The following is a 20943-nucleotide window of genomic DNA, read 5'->3' as shown; positions in this document are numbered from 1 at the left end:
CGCCCGCCGCGCCCCGGTCTGTCGGCCCCTTGCCGGGGGCAACCTGCTGGCGCGCGGCCAGGCTGCGCTGTGAGGGGATGGGGGCGGGGGCCGGGGCCGGCGGCGGCGCCGAGCCCCTGGGCTTCGGGCAGCGTGAGCAGCCCCCTTCCCCCGGAGCCTGCCGGTGGGACGGCCGGCCCGGGAGGGAGCCCCGCGTCAGCGTTCGGGCTGGGGGCTGGGCGGGGGGCGCAGCAGCGGAAAATGGATGTGGGCGTGTTCCGTTAAACCCAGCGCCCTGCCCTTCCCCCCCGCCCTGGAACAGGAAGCGCAACAGGCGCTTGCGGAGCGCCCTGAGTGTGTCCCTCCCGGCTCGCCTCCGCCGCGGCCCGCCCGCCAGAAGACTACACTGCCCAGAAGCCCCGGGGGCGGCGCGGCCCGCCCCGCCCCCGCCCGCCCCCTGCCGCCCGCCGTCACGGTCGCCGTAGTCTCGGCGCGCTGCCCGCTCCTTCCCCGCGCCGTGCCCCGCGGCGGAGCGGACTGCCGTTCCCGAGCGGCCCCGCGGCCCCGCGCCTGCGCCCTCGGCGTGGCAGAGCGAGAGGCCGTTGCGTTGCGGGCAACGGCTAAAGCAGCGAAGAGGCAGTAAGCGGCGGCGCCGGCGGTTTCCGCGTTTGCCGGGGGGGGCAGGCGGGGGTGGGGGCGCGGAGCGGCGGCGGCGGCGGCGGGAGGGCGTTCGGTGGATGGGCGGTTGGCGGACGGCACCGGCGGCGGCATCTGTCAGGCGCCGGTCGTTAGGCGGGCGCAGGGGATGAGCCTGTGAGGGCGGAGGAGCGCGGGTGGGGGTGAAGCCCGGCCGGAGCGGAGCGATGTCCCAGCCTCAGCAGCAGCAACAGCCGCCGCCGCCGCCGCCGCCGTCGCCTCAGCAGCAGCCGCAGCCGCCGCCTCCGGCCGCCGCCAAGAAGCGGGACCGGCGCATCTTCTCGGGCACCTGCCCCGACCCCAAATGCCAGGCGCGGCTCTTCTTCCCGGCCCACGGGCCGCAGAGCAGCGGCAGCATCGAGTGCACGGACTGCGGGCAGCGCCACGAGCAGCAGCAGCTGCTGGCCGTGGAGGAGGTGACGGACCCCGACCTGGTGCTGCACAACCTGCTGCGGAACGCGCTGCTGGGCGTCAGCGGTGCCGGCCCGCCCCGCAGGAACACGGAGCTCGTCAAAGTCATGGGCCTCTCCAACTACCACTGCAAGCTCCTGGCCCCCATCCTGGCCCGCTACGGCATGGATAAGCAAACGGGCAAAGCCAAGCTCCTCACTGACATGAACCAGGGAGACATCTTTGACTGCTCCCTCTTGGGTGACCGCGCCTTCCTCATCGAGCCGGAGCATGTGGAAACCATTGGTTACGGAAAGGACCGCTCCGGCAGCCTCATCTACCTGCATGACACCCTGGAAGACATCAAGAAGGCCAACAACAGTCAGGAGTGCCTCATTCCAGTCCACGTGGATGGAGACGGCCACTGCCTTGTCCATGCGGTCTCGCGAGCACTTGTTGGCAGGGAGCTGTTCTGGCATGCCCTACGAGAGAATCTCAAGAAGCATTTTGAGGAGAATCTGAGTCACTACAAGGCGCTTTTCCATGACTTTATTGATGCAGCAGAGTGGGAGGACATTATCAACGAATGTGACCCTTTGTTTGTTCCTCCAGAAGGCGTGCCAATGGGCCTGAGAAATATTCACATCTTTGGTCTGGCCAACGTGCTTCATCGGCCTATCATCCTGTTAGACTCCTTGAGTGGAATGCGGAGCTCCGGAGATTATTCAGCGACATTCCTCCCTGGTCTGATACCCCTAGAAAAATGCATGGGGAAAGATGGAATGTTGAACAAGCCCATCTGCATTGCATGGAGTAGCTCAGGACGTAACCATTATATTCCTCTAGTTGGAATAAAAGGTGCTGCTTTACCTAAACTGCCTAGGAAGCTACTTCCTAAAGCCTGGGGAGTTCCTCAAGACCTCATCAAAAAGTACATCAAGTTAGAGGAGGACGGTGGTTGTGTTATTGGAGGAGACAGAAGCCTGCAAGATAAGTACTTGATGAGGCTTGTTGCTGCAATGGAGGAGGTTTTTATGAGTAAACACGGTATCCATCCCAGTCTTGTAGCTGATGTACATCAGTATTTCTACAGAAGGACTGGTGTAATAGGAATCCAGCCTGAAGAGGTCACTGCAGCTGCCAAAAAAGCAGTGATGGACAACCGCCTTCACAGGTGCCTCATCTGCGGGGCCCTTTCAGAGCATCATGTACCTCCGGAGTGGCTGGCTCCTGGGGGGAAACTATATAACCTGGCAAAAAGTACCCATGGCCAACTAAGGCCTGACAAAAATTACAGTTTTCCCCTGAACAGTTTGGTGTGTTCTTACAACCCTGCAAAGGATGTGCTGGTACCAGACTACAGCCTGAGTAGTTTGACAGCTTGTAACTGGTGTCATGGTAACCTAGTGCGTCGTGTCAGAGAAGATGGATCTATTTTGTATTTGGATGGAGACAGAACTAATACGAGGTCTACAGGTGGCAAATGTGGCTGTGGATTCAAGCACTACTGGGAAGGTAAAGAATATGACAATCTCCCTGAAGCTTTTCCTATTACTCTGGAGTGGGGTGGAAGAGTGGTGAGAGAGACGGTCTACTGGTTCCAGTATGAAAGTGACACCTCTCTGAACAGCAATGTGTATGATGTTGCCATGAAACTTGTTACCAAGCACTTCCCTGGTGAATTTGGTAGTGAGATTCTTGTTCAGAAAGTTGTCAACACAATATTGCATCAAACTGCCAAAAAGAATCCTGATGATTATACCCCTGTAAATATTGACGGTGCTCATGCCCAAAGAGCCGATGATGTACAACAAGGACAAGAGTTAGAGTCGCAACTTCCAACCAAAATTATTTTGACTGGACAGAAGACAAAAACTTTGCACAAGGAGGAGCTGAATATGAGCAAAGCTGAAAGAACTGTTCAACAGAACATTGCAGACCAGGCTTCTGTAATGCAGAAGCGGAAAAGTGAAAAACTGAAACAAGAGCAAAAAGGGCAACCTAGGACTGCTTCTCCTGGGGCCGTTCGTGAGGGGCCATCATCTGCACCTGCTACACCAACAAAAACCCCATATTCTCCAACATCTACCAAGGAGAAGAAAATTCGAATAACCACAAATGATGGGAGGCAATCAATGCTTACCCTAAAGTGCACTACCACCTTCTTGGAACTACAGGAAAGCATAGCGAGAGAATTCAATATTCCTCCGTATTTGCAATGTATTCGCTATGGCTTTCCTCCTAAAGAGCTTCTGCCTCCCAAAGAAGGCATGGAAAATGAGCCTGTTCCTTTACAGCATGGTGACAGGATTGCAATAGAAATCCTGAAAGGTAAGGAGGAAGGCAGGCAGGCAGCTTCAGCGCACTCGGCCCATGCCGTGAAGCATGAAGACGTTGCTGTGGCTAGTAAAATCTCCTCGAAGGAACTGCAGGAGCAAGTGGATAAGGAGATGTATTCTCTCTGTCTTCTAGCAACACTAATGGGTAAGGCTGACTTCAAGTTATACTGTAAAGTTGTATTTTTAGTAGAAGATAACATTTTACAAACTGTAGTTATATACAGCTCTTCTTTTTTTTCTTTTCCCCTTTTTTTCTTTTCTGTAACTATGGCAGTTAGTTCCTTTATTCCTCTGTTAGAAGAATAACATACTGTCAGTGATTTGTTGAGTGTTGTGACTTTTTAAAAGGTGTATACAAGATACTTGTTTTTTCTTTGCTATAAAGTCCTGTTTCAAAAATTGCCATTTAGAAATTGTTGCATTTTCTGTGCTGTCTCTCTTTTTTCGGCCTCTTACTAGGTGCACATCTAATGTGTGTGTGTGAGAGCTACATGCTCTCTTTTTTTCCCTACCTGTCCCTCATGTTTCAGCAAGTAAATTCAGAGCAGACCGGAGAAGGAGACGCAGAGTGTCTGCTCATTGGAAGTCTGAGGACCTAATTCTCACCTTTGTAGTAGGATGAAGTCCTGGCATTTCTCCCCACAGGGAGTTGTGTTGGTTTAAGCAAATCAACACAACATTGTCTTCTTAGCTAATTGTTAATTTTAACTGAAGACACGGTAAGAGCTGTGAAAAGTATTATTTCAGAATGTAAGCAGAGGAGAAACTGAAAGAATCTCAATATGAATTTGACTCCCAAAGGTGGACATAGGGTTGCAAAGCTATGCTTATAAATTGTCAGTCATGTAAATCTGACTAACTTAATAATTCAAGATGAAAGGACTTTTCTTGGGTGCCTGTGGTTTTTATTTTCCTATTTGGACTCGGGAGACTTGCACCTTAGTTTGTCTACTTTGTTTAGGTTTCACAGTTTTTACAGCTTACTGGCAGGATGTAGAACAGTAATTATCATACATTTAGCTCTACAAACCATTTGAATAGTAGTGTTTACAGGGTGGTTTGGGTTTTTTTTGTGTGAGAGCCTTCTCTTTTGCTGGAGGGATTTGGTGTGGCTAAAGCATGTGATGTTGTAGAAACGAAACAATTACGTAATCAGAGAGTGGTATGTCAGAAGTTCATCAAGCAGAACTTTGATTCTTTTCCAAGCCTGATTGTTTACTCCCATGTCTCTTGCAAGATAATGTGTTGAACTAGCCACCTCATCACACTGACATTTACACCACAGTTCCAAAGTGCAGGAGAAGGGTAGGTTTAAAAGATACCTTAATTTCAAGATGAAGCTTAAAAGACTGTTTTCAGGAAAAACTGCTGAAAGTGTAGTTACTGGCTTTTAAAGCATGTCAGAGTTTACTTGAGACATTAAGGTGTGTCTTTTTTTATAAGTACTTATCTGTAAACTGTGAGCTGATCTTGTAGTCAAGAATCGATTTTTGTCTTTGACTGTTGCCGCTGTTAGATTCTGCTTTCAAAGCGCAGGTTAGAATAGAATTTACCTCACCCTTCTCTGACTGCATCCATTTTGCATTACTAATAGAGGTAAAAGTGGCAGCAAATGATAAACCAGCCACTCATAACAACTTATGTAGCTACCGAATAAGATGCTATTTTTATAGAATCACTTTCCTCTGCAGGGCTTTATTTTCCTTTAAAGATATTGTGGAAAAAACCTAGACAATTGACTATTTGTGATTTTTTCAGTGGGGAAATAAACTCGTAAGAAACTTCCAAATTCCTTGCACATTAAGAGTGTTGGAGTGGCAGTTCCTCAAGGTGGTATATGCAGCCTTTTTGGGATGAGAAGCATCAGTATTTCTCAGTAATATTTCTCTACTGCTAAAAACCAATGCTGCATACTTCTGACAGTCAGTTTACCCTGTATGCTCATGCTCTTGCTCTTGCTGTAACTTTGTTCTGCTAAAAACATACATTTAATACAGCCAGATTAGAATCTGTAGGGAGGAGCTGCTGTTGAAATAACTCAGTGGGCCAGATGCAACTTTTTCGCCCCCCCTCTCCTCCAACGCCCATAGTGAAAGTGTGTCTTCAAACATCTGTAGCTATTCATTCTGGATGATGAAAAGCTTTTCTTTCATATAGGGTCTCCTGTAGGCTGACGTGATGCTGCTTTTGTGTCACTAGAATTTTCCTTATCTGGTTTCAGCTAGTTATTAAAATTTTAGACCATGTTCTTCAATTTTTCTGCGTCTAATTTAAAAATAAGCCCTGGTAAATTAGATACTGTAATTTCTGGTCCACTTAACATATGCATGATTGTTTTATAAAGCTTTCTCCTCTTTTTTTTTTCTTTTTTTTTTTTTTTAGCTCAAAATACAGAATTCTATAGGGAAATGACTAAAAGAATTGTAATTTTACATTAATATTGTTAAAACATATTTTTAAACAGATTTAATCGTACCCATGCAGAAGTGCTCTGGCTATGCACAAGCCAACTATGAATCTATTTTCATCAGTTTGTTTTGCATTGGTGAACTCATTAGCGCACATGAAATCAAAATAGCCAGGTTTAAATGAAATGTATTAATTGGTACTAGGATTTGTTTGGAATTGAACAGCTTGGGTTTAAGCTATAACCTGTTGATATCAGCAGAGCTTTTGCTTTGTTTTGCACTTCTGTGTATCCTCTGCTGTATGAAGTGACAGTCTTGGGTTTCCAATTATGTAGGTTAGTCTGCAACTGCTCTTTTTCTGCAGCGTATGTGGCATGCTTGTGGTTAGGATAGTCTTCATCTGGTGCCATTCCTCAATGTTGTGGGGCTGAGGTCTGCCCTGAGGAAGTGTGTACTGGAGTGGGAACAGTGTGGAGAACATGATCTCTTTGATCAATGTAGTGTCTTGAGGGAGTTTTTAACCTAACGAAATGATCATCCAGATTTAACTTGTGACCTGTAAACATCCTACTGCCATGGTAAACAAAACCAAAACAAACAGTAAAACCAAACTAGCAAGAAAAATGTGCAAACCTGACATGTAGTTTAGTTGAATCACACACACTACTTCCTCTAATCTGGGAAAGTCCAGATGTAATTGTGGGTTTTTTGGTCTTCCAGTGGGAGAACTCTTTATCAAACCAGCATTGTTAGTTTGTGTTTCTTTCAGTGGCTGCTGCTTTTGTTTTGTGGGCCCTGCTCTCCATGCTTTTCTGCATGTAATCCTTGTTAGTGTTGCGCAGAAGGCTATCTAAACAGCGATTCTTCACTTGTGCAAGGCTTGAAAATCATGCCCAGGGGGATCTTTCCTTGGAGCATGCCACTGATGTGTAAAACTGGTGGTCTTCTAAAAGCCTGGTGATTGTCTTGTGAAGGGAAGGGAGCCCTTCAATTAAGAGTGGATTGCTAGATGCAGGAGTATAGGAGAGTCCTTAGTATGGAGTCAGCCACTGTGTGGCTGCTGGTTGTGGCCTCCCCTGGCTTTGGTAGACTGACAAACGTGTTCTGTTACCTATCAGGCTCGTGGTTATTTCGATTCCTGTGGAAATAAGGAAAACTTGGGGGGAAAATGAAGAGCCACAGCAGTGTTGCTCTGGAGCCATTATGTAAAGAGATGTGTGTTTCAAAATGAAAATGGCAATAAGGATGCAGGGTAGCAGCCAACCCCTTTCGAAATAGCAAAAACATTAGTGTTATCAGTAATGATTGTCCTCACTCCATGCAGCTGTTTGAAGAAGAGGGAAAGCTGTGGCAGCAGTGGGGAGGAAAAGAGCATGCTCCTGGTTTCGTTTTGTGTTGGCTGTTTTTTGTATGTGGTCAGTGAGAGCTGGAGAGGAGCTTCAAATTTATTAGCAAGTCAGTAGACGGGAATTATCAGGATGAAGTCAAAAGACAAGACCTTCTTCAGTAGATCACAGGAAATAAGAAAGAGGAGTAGTTGTTTTGTTACCTGAATGTTTTTGTTAGGAAGTGAAGGCCAGATATGTGAACTTGATGTGCAAATGAAGGCAATGAACCAGAGCAGAGTTCAAGGGAATGGGTTTAAAATTAATCAGATTATGTAGGTCTCCTGTCTTTAAAATCTCTAAAGACAAAACATGATGAAGATGTGCTGTACCTTTTTGAAGGGAACGGGGATTTGAATACTTGGAGAGGTAAGCAACAGAATCCTCCTGGTGGAGGGACAGATGAGCAGGGTTGAGTACAGAGTCCCATTCCTGTCAGGGAAAGGAAACAAAAATTGGAGAGTGGCTTGAAAGGTTTCAAAGTGTAATATAGCACATAATGCCACTGTCAAGCGAGTGAAACGTTTTTCTCACCTGAGGCGGGTAGGATGGGTGGGTAGCCACAGTACCTTGTAGGTTATGTAGTTGGAAGTGCAGGGAGGGATTTAGATGTATCCTGTATTCAGTATGTGGACACTATTAAAAATAATTTTTAACATTTATTTTGCTCTTAACAGAAGGCAAAGAAATACTGGTAGGTAATATTTTACAGCCTCACACATTCCAATTATCTCTTATTTCAAGCACTACGTGTATCCAGTTAACTTCAGTTGATGATTTACATTCTCCAATTTTAATAGAAAATTGAGAGACATGGTTATTGAGACTTCGATGCCTAAAGAAGGGTGCAATTTCTATTTAAAGTATCTCAGTATGTTTCCTTAATGTTTGCTATAATGTGGGAAAAGCAATTTTTTTCTGAAAATGTATGCGTGCAGTAGTTGTTTCTGCATCAGGAGAATGGAATTTATCAGTACTTTTTGTTTGCATGGCTTTGACAGCTACATCATACTTCACTTCTCTGAAGCAGGTAAGTGACTAGCAAAATGAGGAAAAGGATATAGGTAAAACTGCAGATCTGAACTGATCTAGCAGGCGCTGTTAGGTCGCTGATACTTTGTAGCCCAGTTTTTCTGTTCTTTATATTCCTTTCCTTACATAGCCTAGGGTTTATTTTTTTCCACTCAGCAGCATTTAAAATTGTCACATTTCAGTGCCATTTTTAGCATCTTTGAAAAATGCCAGTTACACAGGACTGCTGGGGCCTCTTAGTTGGTATTTTGTTTCTAACTCTCAAGAAAAGCAAGGTACGGACGCAGCTTCTATGCAGCTGCCTATGTGGACGTTTGTATCTCAGCCACAGTATAATCTGCTGTGTGGCAGGTGTGAAATTAAGATCTGATTGTTGAGGAAGTGTAGGGCTGTACAGTTGAGGTTTTAATGTGCAAGGGTATGTGCTTGAATTTGGAAGTGTGTTAGTCATGTCCTAGTTTTATGTTGAAAGCATGGGTAGGAGGGGAATGGAGACTCCTGTGTAGGGCCTGGCAAAGAACCAGGAGCTGCAGCTTGGATCAAATCAAATTTGGGAACCTTTGTACTAGAACATGTAGGGTATTTAACTGCAGACAGTGGTATGTTTTGCTGAAAGTTTCTTGACATCCTGGGCTCCCATTCTGTAAATTTGCAATAAAAATTCAAATTCTTAATTACCTAGAAGAGAGGGAGGATGCAGCTTCTAATTCAAGGAAATACACTTTAAACCGTTGTCTGTAGAATGAAACAATCACATTTTAACATTAATGATTATGTTTGATTTTTACAGGAGAAGATGTTTGGTCTTACGCAAAGGGGCTTCCTCAATTGTTTCAGCAGGGTGGAGTATTCTATAGCATAATGAAGAAAACGACAGGTATTTTTTGTTTTTATCCCTTCCTTCATCTGTTTCCAAATCTTTAGAATTGTAAATTGGTATTGAGTCATTTGTAAGCATACATATATTTTTATTTTATTACCGTGGTACATTTTCATTTTCATAATATTGTTGAACTCCTTATGCTCCCTCAGAGAGCTTCAGACTAGGGAATCTGACTAAGAGTAGTACATTCAGCTTATATATCTCTTCTTTTCTGAAATTTGCTCTGCAACTGTACATCTCCATTTAACTTTTGTGAATTGTACAAACAACTTCAATAAGTCAACTGATTTTATTCTGCTCCCTGCACACACCCACACACCCCCGGAAAGATCGAGCAAAGAGAAGGTAACAGGACCTATTCTTGTAATACTTTAAAACACTGTATAAAAAGTTCATCTTTCTAGTGTGCTTCTCAGTAGATATTTTATACAGAGGTACTGCATGTTTTCAATGGTTGGTTAAATTTGACTTTCATATTCTTAAGACTGTTGTTCAGAAGAAAAGCTATCCATCCCTTCTTGCATTGATAAATGTTGCATCTTGAACTGTGTGCAGAAAACCCAAGCAAATAGAGTATATCTGATTTTAGATGTTATTTTCTCTCATTTAAAGTTTATTTTCTTATTGAATTCTTTGCATTCATAGTTTAGCTCTTGTGGTTTCATCTATTACAATCATATTATATCATATTATATATGATTCCTTTGCTGCTTTCTTACTGCTTGATTTCTTCCTAGGTAGCTTTATCAATCTTAACTTAATCTTTCTTTTTTCTTGAAACAGGTATTTTACCACATAATTTCTATTCTGTTTGCAGTAATTAAAATGCATGTATGGGCAATGAGTGGTATACTCAATGCCCACTACCTCTTACTGAATTATTGGCCTGGGTAACAGAATTAGCATGTGAGTGTCTTAGAGCAGATCTGTTTCCTTTTTAGTTTTCTTTCTTTTACTATGCTTGTACAGTAAAGACTGGTGTACTGTTTGTGGCAAGTGAATTAGCTTAAACAGTGCCTGACGGAAAGGATGTTTTGGACCGATTAAAGACTAGCCAGGGCTGAGAACCTGAAATGAATCCAAGGGATTTTAACCCAGCTGGTCATTAACTCATGAAAATGCCTGACTAAAAGGTCATTTTTGCCAACTGATGGTGTAAGAACTAAGGCTGTGGGAGTTGATACTCCGTATTTGAACATGATTGCATTTCTGTGTGTGCAGGTATTTTACACTACCTTGGTAGGTAGAATTACTATTTCAGCATTAACATACTTGCATGATTTTGACATGTTATTAAATACTAAATTTCCACATTAAACAATTACAATCTGAAACAATCTTAACTGTTTTTTTCAGTTAAAGAAGCTCCTTACCTATTTATAATAGTTAATGTAATAATGCTGCTATTATACTGGACATTTGGAACAAACCTTTCTTTTGAGTGTAGGTACTATTAATCAGTTGAAATTTTATTTAGTTGCTCTTGTTTAAGATACTATTTTGAGAATTCAGAGGCAGTTTTGGTCTATCAGAGAAGCTGTTAAATACAGTGCACTCTTTTTGCAAATGAAGGTTGAACTGGTAAATTGTGTAGATAAAAATACGTTCTTCAGGTTAAGTTAGACAGATAGGTGTTTGGGATTAAAGTTTGTTCTGTGTGTGGTTTGGCTGTTTGGTTATTGATTCCCATGGATATGTAAAGAAAGGAGCTACTTTTTTTAAGTTCTCAAAATGAAATTAATCTGTAGATTCTCTGCAACTCTGAAAGTATGTGAATCAGAAGCTGTGGAGGATGACTGAGATTAATCAGTTGCTTCGTTAGTACAAAACCAGTTTAATAACATTTCAGATTGAGTGACCTTCTTTATTCATGCCCAGAATATTTGTTTTGACTGCTTTGTGTTTGATAACACAGACACAGGATTTGGTTGTTGTGTTTCTTCTCTTCTCCATAATTTCTGGTGTTTTTCTTCAAGAATGGTAAGAGAATATGGGAGGTGGGGGGTGGGAAACATGGCGCTTTTTAAAAAGTGTGGGTTTTTTTGCAGCTCTCCATGCATAACTAATAGAACCGAAGAGAGTTGTTATGGCCAAGTTTTCATCTGCAGATACCTTTTAACTCACAGAAAGCCATTGTCACTGAAGTGATACCTTCCTGCCTTTACTTCAGCCTGTATGGGACAGAGTTGAGAGAGTCGTTTTGTATTTTATGATGATAAACTGGAAAACCAGATGTTGCCCATTTTTGACACAGAGCAGCTTCAGATCTTAAATTTGTCTAATGAACTCTCAATTTTAGCAGATTGGTCAAATTGTAAGTGGGACAATGAAACAAACAGCAGATCAAAAATACTATGCCTCATATTTGTTTTGTAATTAGTTATAATCTCCAGGACTACGAAACATAGTAAGCTTGAAACACTTTTGTTTATCTAGCAACACTTCCTCTCTGAGAAGATGACAAATAGCAAATTTGAAATTCTTTAGGCCTAGCAGCAGTGGTACTAGGATTTCAGGGTGTGGTCTTAAATAGTACTTCTCCTTGAAATGTGCTCTTCTGCAGTTTTCTGGGTTGGTTTCGTTCGTTTGTTTGTTTTTAGTGTGGTTTTGGGGGGGGGTAGGGGATGGTAGTGATGGGGTTTGGCTTGCTTTGTGTTACTGCAAGCATATACTATTTCTTCTAGTTGTGTTAGAACAGCAAGTCCCAGCAAGGTGGTTATTTTATCTAGGAATGCTACAGTCCTGGCTCTTCATTAGAATCACCATAGAAGGCAGCAGCATCTTAGGGACATACTGTAATTGCTGTCATACGGCATACAAGTGTTAACTGTTTTTCTCCCACAGTAGTAAGTTTCAGTGTGTTTATTTTTACATACTTGATGCTGTAAGCTTAAATACAATAATTAATGTGTATTCAGAGCATGTCTTAAAATATGTTAACATGTTGAATAACTTTTTCTATCGTTATAGGTTTGGCTGATGGCAAGCATTGTACTTTTCCACATCTGCCTGGTAAAAACTTTGTGTACAATGCAGCAGAAGACAGATTAGAGCTGTGTGTGGATGCCGCTGGGCACTTTCCTGTTGGTCCTGATGTTGAAGAGCTGGTTAAAGAGGCCTTAAGTCAAGTGCGAGCAGAAGCTACTTCAAGAAGCAGGGAAGCAAGTCCTTCACACGGAATGCTGAAGCTGGGTAGTGGTGGAGTAGTGAAAAAGAAATCTGAACAACTACATAACATAACTGCATTTCAAGGAAAGGGCCATTCCCTAGGAACTGCATCTAGTAGTCAACAACAGGATCAAAGAGCCAGGGAAACACCACTTTTAAGAAAGCATAGCACAGAAACAGACCTCAGTCCTTCTGCTAAAATTGAGCCTTCTGTATTCACAGCTGCTTCTGGTAACAGTGAGCTTATCCGAATTGCTCCAGGAGTTGTGACAATGAGAGACAGCAGGCAGCTTGACCCCACTTTGATTGAGGCACAGAGAAAAAAGTTGCAGGAAATGGTCTCTTCTATTCAGGCTTCAATGGATAGACATTTGCGGGATCAGAATACAGAGCAGTCAGTATCAGTTGATCTATCTCAAAGAAAAGTAGAGGCAGTGAGCTCAACTGCTAAAACTGGGAGCTTTCAGGCTGGCTTACCCGAATCATTTTCTGCACCAGGTGGTACTGAACACTTGAATACTGAATCAGCTGATGGTAACATGGTGAATTCTGTGGGAACAACATTCCCTGCAAGGTCTAAAGCACAAAAGGGAAATTCTGTTGAGGAGCTTGAGGAGATGGATAGTCAAGATGCAGGAATCACTAATGCAACTGAGCCAATGGATCACTCTTGATAGATTAAAATCTAATCAGGGTAGAAGAAATTACTGTTCAAATGTAATGTTTATTGGCTGGGCCACACAAAGTGATTAGTTATTAAATCTTGTATGTATGTCAAAGATTATATCATCTTATTCAGTGCATGATAAGCGTGTGATTGGCAATAGCTTTCAATATTACCATACTGCTGCCCAGGCTGGCTCTGTTACCTGTAAATTAGTTATTAGGAAATGCACTGAGATGAATATCTGCTGTAAATGTGGGTTCTTGAAAAGTCTTTGTAATTTTTAATTCCTTAAAAGTCTTAAAATTTAAGCCCATGCAAGGTTCTTAGCATGCTAGTTTAAGGTTACTGCAAAGGCTAGAACAGGCAAAACTAGAAGTGTGACAAAATTAATCCTGTCCCAGGTACTTAATTCCACTCAAAAATACACCATAAACATGAATTATACATAAATTTCAAAAAGAAACTGAAACTAAACTTTGCTAAATTTGATAATGTAGCATATACAGTACTTTAATTACATTGTGCTGGCACTTACTCTGATTTAAAAACTTTTTCATTCATACAGCTGTATACACCTGTCAGAAATCTTGGAATAAGTGTAACTGCATATTGTCAGTTTAAGCAAGTTAGAAAAAAGGTCTATTTAGTGTGCAACGAAGATAAAGTGAATGCAGTGTGGTTATGCATGGCTGTCTGAGCCAACACAACCATTTTGGTGCTCTGTTAGTAAGTGACAGTGTGTTTTTATTTCCTCCCAAATACCGAGCTGGTCAGATGATGTGCAACTTTTAATACAACTACAGGAGAGAAGTTGGTAATTGCAAGAATCAACAAACGTTCAATGGCAAATCCATTTCTTTTAAAAGGCTTTGATTAGTAATGGCAAAAATTAAATAATAGCTGTGCTTTTCAGATCAAATTAACAATTTATTGGAAGTGACTCCCTAACGTACATTATCCTGAAGTGTTCAGTGATAATTGAGCTTTTGGAAGCTCTCTGTTTACTCAATGGAAACAAAGAATGCATGCTGTTTTGGTGCCGATGAAGACTACCCACCTCTATCAGCTTGCTTTCAGTTTGTGATGGAGATTTCCCTGTATCACTGATCATATCGCTGGTATCCACTTAAGTAGCGTGTTCATCAGACCTGCAGTGCCAGTTTTTAAGAAGCAGCCGTTGTGCTTGCTCCCTAAGGATGGAACGTGTATCTGATACTGTAGTTTGCTTCCTATCTTCATAGTCATATTTAAATGCACTATTGTTACTTCCTTTAATGGTAAAATAACATTGAATGGATGAAAGATGTCAATACAGCTTCAAAGGAATTAAGAGCATTTAAATATTGAAGTCTGTGTTTGTGCACATGTGGGTTTTTACCAGTTCACAAATGTTGTTTGTATTGTATATGTTTGTATTCAGGAAAGTCTCCTCATTTTTTACATTTCTAATCACTTATAACAGTTCCAAGCATTAGGATGATAAAATGTTCCATGAGGGAGGATTTATTTTTGTATGTAAAAATTAACTGAAGCAAGTCACTTGGAAGAATAGCCCCTGTCTCAAAGTAAATTAAAATGCCTCCATTGGTTAACTTTTTATGTAGAGGGAATAAATATTTTATGAGTTAGTGTACTACTTATAGGTAAAAAATAAGAATCACCTTTTCACAAATAAATGAAAAATTTTACGATCTCAAATTGCTAACCTCTAAGTTAGCCGTTGGGAAGCTTGGAATGTATGAAGTAATTTGGCTCCCCAGAACTGACCTTGCTGATGCACTGATAAACTGGCGGGGCTTATTCAATGAGAAACAGGATGCACATGCAGCAGCTGGAAGCCTGCCATGACTTCTGAAAACACTGAGTCTCCCACGAATCAGTCTAGCTGTCTGAAGGTTACTTCCGTATAGAAAATGTTAAGTCAAGGCTTGTGCTTTGTCACAGTGTGAGGTTTAGAAATGTATAGCAGTGGCATGTTCTTGGGAAGGATTTTAAGTCAGGAGAGACTGAGGGGGAGGAATCTTTCGAATCTCTTCCATTTTAGAAAAGGTAACTATCACTTAGATGTTGTTAACCTTTTGTTCAGAAAAAGAAGTCTTCCTCAGCTGAAAAAAAGATGGGCAGTGTATATGAGATAATTTGAAGTTGAAATAAATTGAAGTATTTGTTGCACATCATTTGTATTTCAAGGGAAGATGCTTACTTCTTTCATGCTTTTCTGATAAGACTACAGAAGTTTGTACTATGTAAAGAGATAGGCTTGGTTTAATTTTGATACACTTCCCATTTCAGCAGTAATGCGACATTTTCCTTCTTATCTAAATAGAAATGGATACAGATAATGGCTCTGTTTGACTCACCCTTAGTGTCATCTTGGGTGCTTTCAAGTCACGTAGATCAGAGCTCTCCAGTTTCTAAAGCAAAATGGTCTCAAAAAGGAATGATAAAATGGTGTCAAAATTACAGGATCCACTGACGTGAATTCCTCTGGTGTAAAGCAGGATTGTTTGCATATTTCTTTGCAGTGTTCTTATTTCACGTAGCTTTCTCATGCATTTGAATATTGGTGGTTTTAAGAAAGATGGCTTTTGATACTCTCAAGTGAAGCTAAACTTCATCTACATGCCAGTGAGATGTGTAACTGTACAGAAGTGAAATAAAGAACACTGAAGTGTAAGTTTGAACAGATGTTTCATTTGATTGCTAGCTGTGGGTGCAAATGTAAGCTGAGGCATCTGTGTGCCTGTCTTAGGAACACCCATGTGCTTGTTAGATTTCCTTGTTAGAGTCAGGAAGATGCTGGGTGGGGTACAAGGGCAGGGAAGATGTGGACTCTGTGGATGTGAAGCCATGTCAATAGGACTTTTCAAATGGTGTGAAAAATGTCCCTTTCTCAACACCCCCCCGCCCATGTTCTTGCTACTGAATTGCCTGTGGACAGAGGCTGTGGTTCTAAATTCCATGTACCTGCCTTGATTACTTTCTTCTTGGATCCAACCACCTTCTACACAGTGTCTCATGGCAAAGAAGACTTAAATTATTTGGAAATCCTGAATTTTCTTATGTTTTAGTATGTATAACCTAAATGGAAGATGATTACTGAAAGAAAATACAGGCCAGGTACCAAAACCAACCAAAAACAACAACAACAACAAAACAAAAAAAAAAAAAGAGAGAGAGAGAGAATGGACTAGGTTGCTGATGAGCATTTGGGAAACCTCAGGAGAACAGATCAGTTTTCTAGGCAAATGCAAGATTTTTATGACTTCAAATGGCTGGCTGCTTAGTAAGGTTGACTTTTTGATACTGCTGTTTTTCTGTGAATTGTTTGCATTTTAGTGAGGGAAAAAAAATAGTAGCTTTTCAGATGAGATCATATAAATATATTTGGGATGTCCTCACTGTTATAGTAACAAAACAGCAATGTATATTGTTAGTTTTGTGAATCCCGTATAGTTTACTAGTCTTCTGCTAGATACAAAATGCGAGCTAGACATTGCCTCTGACAGAACGCTCCTGCAGCCTCAGAGAGGCACAGTGCTACAAGGCTGTATGCTAATAACCCTGTACAACAGGCATACTTTCAATCCAAAATGCTTAATTTATGGTCTTTCAGAAAGTAGAATCTGTTGTCACTGTCACAAGGTTAGCAGAGTTGCTTGCTACTTTTTCAATGTGCTGAAAATGCCAGGTAATAAAATTAATAATATGCTTACAATTGGGAGAGCAATGCACTATCAGGAATGTATGAAAAATGAACAATTTAAGAAGACACCACTGTTATCTCTACGTTTGTTTGGCTCCCATTTTCAAATAGCAGAATCTACATGCTTTTGTAAAATAATAATAATATGGAGTTGATCCTTCTGTTAAAAAAAAAACAACCACAACAATAAGTGGTTTCTTTGTTTTGCTTGTGGATCTCAGTTTAGCTTCATAAATTGAAGAAGTTGCTTAAGATCTTTAGAATGCAGGATTCCCTCTGAGCCCTTATGCCTGCGGTTGAGCAATAAAAGGTTGAAACAGGAGTGGTATTTTCAGAATTATTTTACGTTTAACAAGGATTATTGCCAAGAAATGAAAGAGTGCACTTTTAGGAGGGAATGCTATTTAAAATGTATAAATAAGAATTAAAATAGTGTATATATTTAGAAAACAAATCTTTTTAAACAATAAGTGCTTTACATGTTGACTTAAAAATAAATTAGCATAGAAACTATACCATCCTCACAGTACTGGCTGTTATCCAGCACAGTTTGGTTTGTTTTATTTGTGATTGCTGTACTAATTATATTTGATTTTTTTTTATCTGTAATGTAACAATAGTGTATTATAACAGTATATAGTGTACTATACTACACTTCACTGTACAGTATTTGGAATTTTCTTTGATTGCTATATTAAAACTAAGTTAAAACATCTGCTTTGGTTTCATAAGGTGCAACTTTTATCTAGCCTTTCACACATGAACTTGTTTAACACTGATTTGGCTACCAAATGAATGAGTAATTATATTAACTTCTGCATTCTACATACAGATTGCATTATACTTGCATACATGAATACTAGTATGGAAGTTGAAAAACTGGTATGAATCTTAGAAAAGTAAACTCTGACGTCCTTTATTTTGCTTTAGTTATGTTTCTGTTAAAAAGAAACTTTTTTGGAAGAAAAGCACTTTATGGAAGACTGGTTCTTTTGACCTTATACCTATTTGGAATATTTCATTAAGCACATAGGACCTTTGAATTTGAGAGATTTTTAAAAAAAGGTTTTTATATATTTGAGACCAAATTCTGAGATCTGAATCTTGTTTTCAAAGTCTGAACCAAGAAGAAGGTGTAGAAAAACACTGACAGTGTCATACATGACATTTAAGATACCTTTGAAACATTGGTAAAAATGTGTTTCAAAGCAAAATTTTAATGCATGCATGTAATATGCAAGTATGAGTAGCATAATTTGGAAGAACTAGGCTTTTGAAAATTTGGCCATACTCAAAGATGAACATACCGACAACTACTTAAATTATCTCTCAGCTTTTTGGCCAGCTGCATGTGGTACTTGGTTTCAAAAATTGGCTGCATCCATAACTTCTGAGCATAAGAAAAGTCATAAAATCCATCTACAAAACTCTGTGTTACTTTTTCCTGTATTTATTGAAAGGCTTTAATTCAAAGTATGCTAGCATTAAAGCAGGCAGTCTTTAAAATGATGGGTGTAAATATCCAGAGTTTATTTTGGTTGCATGTCATGTCACGAAGAATTGAAAATTATCCTTTGGAAGATTTGTATTTCAGAGGCTTAAATATTTAATGCTAAGCTAGAAATGTACTCATTTTTATAATGCAATGTTTATAATAAGAGTCCAAACTAGTACTGCATGTGTGAAGCAACCAAGTTAAGAGTGCTTTCAAAATGTTTCCGTTTTATCTTTGCTGTTAATTGTACAGCCTTAATAGTTGTTTACATTGTTTTAGATTGGAGTTGTTGGTTGTTTTTTTTCTTATGCATGTTCATAGCAAATCTGTTCTAACATCCTTGCAAAACCTCAGCTTCCTGCCAGAACAAGTCCCCTCGCAACTTAATTTTCTCCTTAGGATCAGGGTGAGAGTGAATCTTGGAAGTTCATAAGCATGTGTAGTGTGTTGAGGACAGTGGTTTTAGTATTACAAAGACATATATTGACTGGAAAAGTTAATATAAACTGTTGCTTTGCTTCATGTGGAGTTTATTGAGGCTTTAATATAATGTTGGCTTCTCCTGATTTGTGATATTTGGAGTATTTACTACTTAATGATAGATAAAGGAAAGCAGTAGTGTTTGGATCCATAGTAGACTTGATAGCCAAGCTGACATTACAGAAACCCAGTTACCACAACTCATTTGAAATGGGTTATTCTGATCTGAATTACTTAAATTGATGCATGCTGGGTGATTCTGAACATTTATTAGTATCATTGAAGATATTAGGCTTCAGTGTAAGCGTGATCTTTGTTGCATTAACTTGCAGACGCTTTAAGAGGCTTCAGGAAAGACTGTTATTCTGTGTTCTGTGAATGAAAGGCATTGTTTTGATGATAGCTGAACAGACTTGTATTTGGACTTTATCTACCTCTCTTAAATGACTACCTGATTCTGTTTTCTGCTGGAAGTAATACTTACAGTGGCTTGTCTTGCTGGCAGCAAATCCAGTTTCACTTCCAAAGTGATCTTGTGGATCTGGACTGGGTCTGTGCTGTTTGGAAACTTGTATTCAATAAGTAAAGAATTAAAAGAAAGATGGCAGGTGGAAGGAAGTTACCAGAAATCAGAAGAAGGTTTAGAAGGTGCTCTGGTTCTTAGTAGCCAATAGTCTGTGGAGCCTGGCTGCATGAAATGCAGTCATTTCTTACAAACCTTTAAACATGGTTCAAGCAACTTCTTTCAGAATAAGAAAACATAGTTTTATAGGCTCTTTTGTTACTCAATATATAAGATTTTTTTTAAAAAATGAAGCTACTTTCACATTGTCACATTGTTGTATAAATGTAGAGAAATACTTGCCAGGTGTTACGTCCAGATCCTAACCTCTCTCTTCTTTCCCACATGCGTTTGTGCAGACTCTACAAATCCTAAGGAGATCTCTTCTGATGTTGGGCTAGCTTTTCTGTTTGCTTTTCATCTGCCATTTGGACTTTAGTGAATAATTTTTACCAGAGATGTTTCTGTAAGTTTATTGTCCACTGTTTACACTGCTGCTCTTACAGACAGTAAGAAGCAATAGATAAATGATCCAATTGAACACAAATTAGACTGATAGAAATGAAAACCTTGTTTGACTTCCTCAGAGATTCATTATGTACAGGACAGAAAGGAATGAAGGGAGATTCCTAAGAGGGCAGAGGATTTGTGAGCATATTCAGGAGAGGGAAGAAGATTCATAAGGATTTATCAATGATTCTAAAAATCACCTGGTAGTTCTGAAGGGCAACCATGTTTCGTGTTGTTACACTTTCCAGGGCGATGAGCTTTAGAAGCTGCAGATGCTCTGAATCTGGGGATTTTCCCTGAGATCCACCTTTCTTTTCTTCTAGGAGCAGAAACTGCCAAATATGTACTTTTCCACCCAGTGAGAGAGATGGGGTGTCACATGGTGTTGCAGGGTTTGTTGCAGCAAGAGAAACGTCAAACCACACAGAAAAAGCAAGGGCCTAACTAAAATTGGGGGAAATTAAGTAACTCCTAGTTCCAGCTATTCATATGTTCAAATCTGCTCAAGTGTTGATCAATACATAACCAAGTTCTACATCTGAACATTGCGCATACAAGAATACTACTTTTTCTCCCACTATGTCTTTCTTAAAATAAGGTCCTCCTTGGATTCTGAAGACAGATGCTGGAAACTGCGATTGCTTTTGCAGACAGCAGGAGGGATCCAGGAAATAAGGGTCAAGAATACCTGCTTCCCTTTGCTTTCAAAATAAGAAAATTCAAGGCATGGTACAACGGAAGAAACTAAATACCAGTGTTTATTTTTTTGCTCCCTCTATTTCTCCTAACCTTAACTACTTCTTTATCCTGCTATAGTCATTAATTTATTTTTTTGTTTTCTTCCCTGCATTTGAAGTCAGTCAGGCTAGCCCATTCTCTTCTTAGTTTGGAAACTTTGACTATCTCAGGTCTCTAGTAAGCCAGCAGCCCCAAAATCCCCACTTACTTATTGTCTACTTTGAAAGTAATTTTTTTTTTTTTATTTAAAGTTGTGGATCTTTCCAACTCTGTCCCTGAGGTTCTGCATCTGAAACTCTCATAAACTTGCATCCTTGCACAAACTCAAAACACATTTGCAGTAACTAAGGTCCTTTTGCAGACACTCATTGCTGACTGCAGAAGTGGAGCCAGGATGGAGGTTCACAGTCTTTCCTACCTCTAAGTGCTCTCTGCTCTCTCTCTTCTCCTCCTGCTGGAAGTGTGCAGAGCATGGGAGAAACACTGCCTTGGAAAAAGAGGTAAA

The 20943-nt window shown here is 40.7% G+C and overlaps 1 protein-coding gene across 1 annotated transcript; it reads left to right on the top strand.

Annotated features, from left to right (window-relative positions):
• Positions 1-675: 675 nt before the first annotated feature.
• On the top strand, positions 676-17366 carry VCPIP1 (valosin containing protein interacting protein 1). Its single transcript, XM_040585937.1, has 3 exons — positions 676-3549; positions 9020-9106; positions 12083-17366. Exons 1-3 carry the CDS (start codon positions 843-845, stop codon positions 12952-12954), a joined length of 3666 nt encoding a protein of 1221 aa, XP_040441871.1. The 5' UTR covers positions 676-842; the 3' UTR covers positions 12955-17366.
• The last annotated feature ends 3577 nt before the right edge of the window (positions 17367-20943 follow it).

The sequence above is a fragment of the Falco naumanni genome, chromosome 3 (assembly GCF_017639655.2).
Source record: "Falco naumanni isolate bFalNau1 chromosome 3, bFalNau1.pat, whole genome shotgun sequence".
Taxonomy (NCBI): domain Eukaryota; kingdom Metazoa; phylum Chordata; class Aves; order Falconiformes; family Falconidae; genus Falco; species Falco naumanni.
The sequence above is the reverse complement of the archived record's forward strand: the minus strand, read 5'-3'. Positions and strand labels throughout refer to the sequence as shown.

Bases quoted from the DNA above. Each gene is read 5' to 3' on its own strand.
- VCPIP1 (XM_040585937.1), top strand. From the start codon at position 843: ATGTCCCAGCCTCAGCAGCAGCAACAGCCGCCGCCGCCGCCGCCGCCG. The intron at 3,550-9,019 runs GTAAGGCTGACT...TGATTTTTACAG, and splicing joins TCTTCTAGCAACACTAATGG to GAGAAGATGTTTGGTCTTAC. The intron at 9,107-12,082 runs GTATTTTTTGTT...CTATCGTTATAG, and splicing joins CATAATGAAGAAAACGACAG to GTTTGGCTGATGGCAAGCAT.